The 3876-nt window shown below is 34.9% G+C and overlaps 1 protein-coding gene across 1 annotated transcript; it reads left to right on the top strand.

Moving 5' to 3' along the window:
- The first annotated feature begins 963 nt into the window (after positions 1 to 963).
- On the top strand, positions 964 to 3170 carry LOC114297115 (receptor kinase-like protein Xa21). Its single transcript, XM_082888846.1, has 2 exons — positions 964 to 2254; positions 2812 to 3170. The coding sequence occupies exons 1-2, from the start codon at positions 964 to 966 to the stop codon at positions 3168 to 3170; spliced, it is 1650 nt and encodes a 549-aa protein (XP_082744972.1).
- The last annotated feature ends 706 nt before the right edge of the window (positions 3171 to 3876 follow it).

Below are 3876 nucleotides of genomic sequence, written 5' to 3'. Positions count from 1 at the left end.
TGTAAAAGAAGAGTTATGTGAATGCAACCATTAGCAGTAGGTATAACTCCATCAAAAGAAACAAAAAAGATGATGTCAATTGTGCAAGTTAGAATATTTTGTCTTAATGTTAGTTACCAAGGTGAATGCCTTAATTAATAATTTTTCTTATCGAAGATTCTTTTTTCTTTTTCTTTTTTTGGGTTAAAAAATTGGTTCCATCGATTTTTTTTTTTTCTTCAAGTTTCTGTGTTTATACATTTTGGCAGGTTTGATACCAAAAGAGATTAGTGAGCTTCCAAATGTGAGAGAGCTAAGACTTGCTATTAACAACTTAATGGGTGCCATTCCAACATCAATTTTTAATATCTCATCACTTCAAGGTATGTCGCTTACGGGAAATAACTTGTCAGGCAATCTTCCATCAAGTATAGGGCTTTGGCTACCCAATCTTAATGTGCTCTATCTTGGAGGAAATAACCTCATTGGAATTATTCCCGAGTCAATTTCAAATGCTTCTAAACTCACTTCTTTAGACCTTGGTAACAATGCATTTACGGGTTCAATTCCGAACTTGCTTGGTAATTTACGACTACTCCAATCACTCAACTTGCAAGAAAACAATTTGACGAGTGGGTCATCTTCTTCCTCTCCAGAATTGAGCTTCCTCACTTCCTTGGTAAATTGCAAAGATTTAAAAGTATTGTCGATAACTCATAATCCTCTGGACGGCATTCTTCCGACAACTTTGGAAATTTCTCTGCTTCCCTTGAGAAATTTGACGCAAATTCTTGTGGAATCAAAGGCAACATTCCTAGTGAAATTGGTAATATAAGCAATTTGGTAATCTTGACTTTGCCACAAAATGGTTTGATCGGATTCATTCCCTCTACAATTAAATTGTTAGGAAAGCTTCGAATATTGGATCTTTCCAAAAATAGACTTCAAGGGTCCATTCCAGATTATGTATGCCAACTCAAGAACATGGGTGATCTACGATTGAACCAAAATAAACTTTTTGGATTGATTCCTGAATGCTTAGGGAATATTACATCTTTAAGATATCTTTACCTCAATTCAAACAAACTAACGTTCGCCATACCTACAAGGTTGGGCAATCTTAAAGATATCTTGGAAATTAACCTGTCCTCAAATTCTTTAAATGGCAATCTACCACCACAACTTGGGAGTTTCAAAGTTGCAACACTAATAGATTTTTCAATGAACCAATTCACAGGCAAAATCCCAAGTACAATTATAGGTTTGGAAAACTTGGTTACTCTTTCATTAGCTCACAACAAGTTACAAGGATCTATACCTGACTCATTTGGCAGTATGGTGAGCTTGGAATTCTTAGATCTATCCTATAATGACCACTCCGATGTGATCCCCAAGTCCTTAGAGACACTGTCTCATCTTTCATATCTCAACATTTCTTTCAATAAGTTAAGAGGACAAATTCCAAATGGGGGACCTTTTGCAAACTTCACCATTCAATCTTTCATGTCGAATGAAGCATTATGCGGTTCACCAAATTCTCAAGTCCCGCCGTGCCATACTTGTTCCTTTTATCATCTGAGGGAAGAAAGAGTGGCTCTAGCTTTATATATTTTGTTACCTATTGCATCCATACTGCTTGCTACAACCTTTATGTTCTTGTTCATAAAATATCGAAGAAGAAATAAAACTCCATCCAATGTTGATCTCTTACCAACAATAACACCTCCAAGAATCACATACCCACAGCTTTTTCGAGCAACTAACGGGTTTAGTGAGAGCAACTTGCTTGGTATGGGGAGTTTTGGTTCTGTCTACAAAGCTATCCTTGAAGATACCACAATTTTGGCTATAAAGGTATTCAACTTGCAAGTAGAAGGTGCATTCAAGAGTTTTGACGTAGAATGCGAGACAATGCGACACATTCGTCATCGCAATCTCACGAAGGTCATTAGCAGTTGCTCGAACCTTGATTTCAAAGCTCTAGTACTTGAGTATATGCCTAATGGGAGTCTTGAAAAGTGGTTGTATTCTTACAACTATTTCTTAGATATGTTGCAGAGATTAGACATAATGATAGATGTTGCATGTGCTTTGGAGTATCTTCACCATGATTATTCAATGCCTTTGGTTCACTGTGATTTGAAACCCAGCAACATCCTGCTAGATGATGATATGATTGCACATGTGAGTGATTTTGGCATTGCGAAGTTATTAGATTTGGGGGAGAGTGTCACACATACAAATACCATAGCAACATTTGGGTATATTGCACCAGGTGACTTCTAAATTTTAATTTATATTTTCACATTTTTTGTGTTTTTTTATATATGTTTCCAATTTATATAGACATGCACTTTTCATATTATAGCACAAAATTTTAAATATAATTTTCATAGAAATTTTTATGATTTTGTTGACGACGAGCTAATAAATGGTAAATTACACCGATCTCCATTGAATAATGCTAAAAATACAATAAATTTTGCAATTTCAACATAATTACATCGACCTCCCTTTCAATAATAGAAAAATTAACAATGTTAACTTTAATAAGTAAATTACTTTTTTGCCTTTACACATTATATTTTTTATTTGTCAAATTTAACAATAATACCAAATAACAAAATTACCATGTTTTTCCACAAGACCACCACTACATACCCTTCTTTCCCAAAACAACTCACCCATCCAACACTTACCACCATTGCATACCCCTCCAACACTGCCACCCTTTAGCACACCACGAATCCAACCACCGACACATACCAACTTGCCATCACCAAAATTCTATAATTTTCTTGACAACATGACATTTCTTTTGATTGTATGCAGAGTTTGGACTGGAAGGATTAGTATCCACAAGTTGTGATGTTTATAGTTATGGAATCTTGCTTATGGAAACATTCACAAGAGTGAAGCCCACTGATGAAATGTTTTTTGAAGACATGACGATGAAACGTTGGATAAGGGAGTCACTACCAAATGCAATTTCTCATGTTATAGATGCTAACTTGCTTAAGCCAGAGGAAGAACACCTCACTGCAGTTGTACTGCAATGTGTATCATCCATCATGGAATTGGCTTTGAGTTGCTCTACAAAATCATCCGAGGAGAGGATCAACATGAAAGATGTTCTCGCAACACTCAAAAAAGTTAAACTTTGGTATCTAGCAAATTGTAGAAGGAGTTGAAAGAAGAAAAGTTGGGACTTTGGTATCTAGCCAATTGCAACATTCAAAACATTAGTCAAATGCATCTTTAGTTGGTAGTGATTACGTAGTACTTGGATTGCTTATTTTGTATGCTTTGTATTTTTTTGCAACCCTTATATATGGTTGTAGTATGCGTAAGTAGTTAGCTTGAAGAACTGAAGAAAAAAAAATGTTGTTAAATATGGTAAATGTATTCAAACATGTTGTCTCTTTGAGACTTCTTTCCACCCCATGGTCACTAATTTTGAATATACTTTTAGAAATCAAACGACTTTCAATTGCCAAATTTGCAATAATTTTGTTAGCACGACCATATCGACAATCTTAACATATATAGAATTTTGAAAGAGAAGCATCAATAAAACTTTGCTTCAGTAATGACATTAACAATACCACTTCTTCTATTCTTATTAAAAAAATTTAATGAGAATAAATCAATAAAAACAAAAAATAATAATTAGATTACAACAGTGTTGTCATGTGATCCTATAGAGCAACAAATGACCATCATATTATATTGTGCTTATTTAGAAAGCTAGAGAGGCTAGTTGGTTCCTTTTCTGATGTAGATGATAAAGCAAGGTAAGCCCCAAGGAAAGTATAGATTGGCTCTCAACTCCATCTCAACTAGCATCCCACACTTGAGAGGGTGGCGTCCTAAAATGACTATTCATTGTTGTATTGC

Source organism: Camellia sinensis, chromosome 9, assembly GCF_055761805.1.
Source record: "Camellia sinensis isolate YWXY chromosome 9, ASM5576180v1, whole genome shotgun sequence".
Taxonomy (NCBI): Eukaryota; Viridiplantae; Streptophyta; class Magnoliopsida; order Ericales; family Theaceae; genus Camellia; species Camellia sinensis.
The sequence above is the reverse complement of the archived record's forward strand: the minus strand, read 5'-3'. Positions and strand labels throughout refer to the sequence as shown.

Excerpts from the sequence above, each read along its gene's own strand:
- LOC114297115 (XM_082888846.1), top strand. The coding sequence starts at position 964 with ATGGGTGATCTACGATTGAACCAAAATAAACTTTTTGGATTGATTCCT. Across the intron at positions 2,255-2,811 it reads ATTTGGGTATATTGCACCAG|AGTTTGGACTGGAAGGATTA; the intron begins GTGACTTCTAAA and ends GATTGTATGCAG.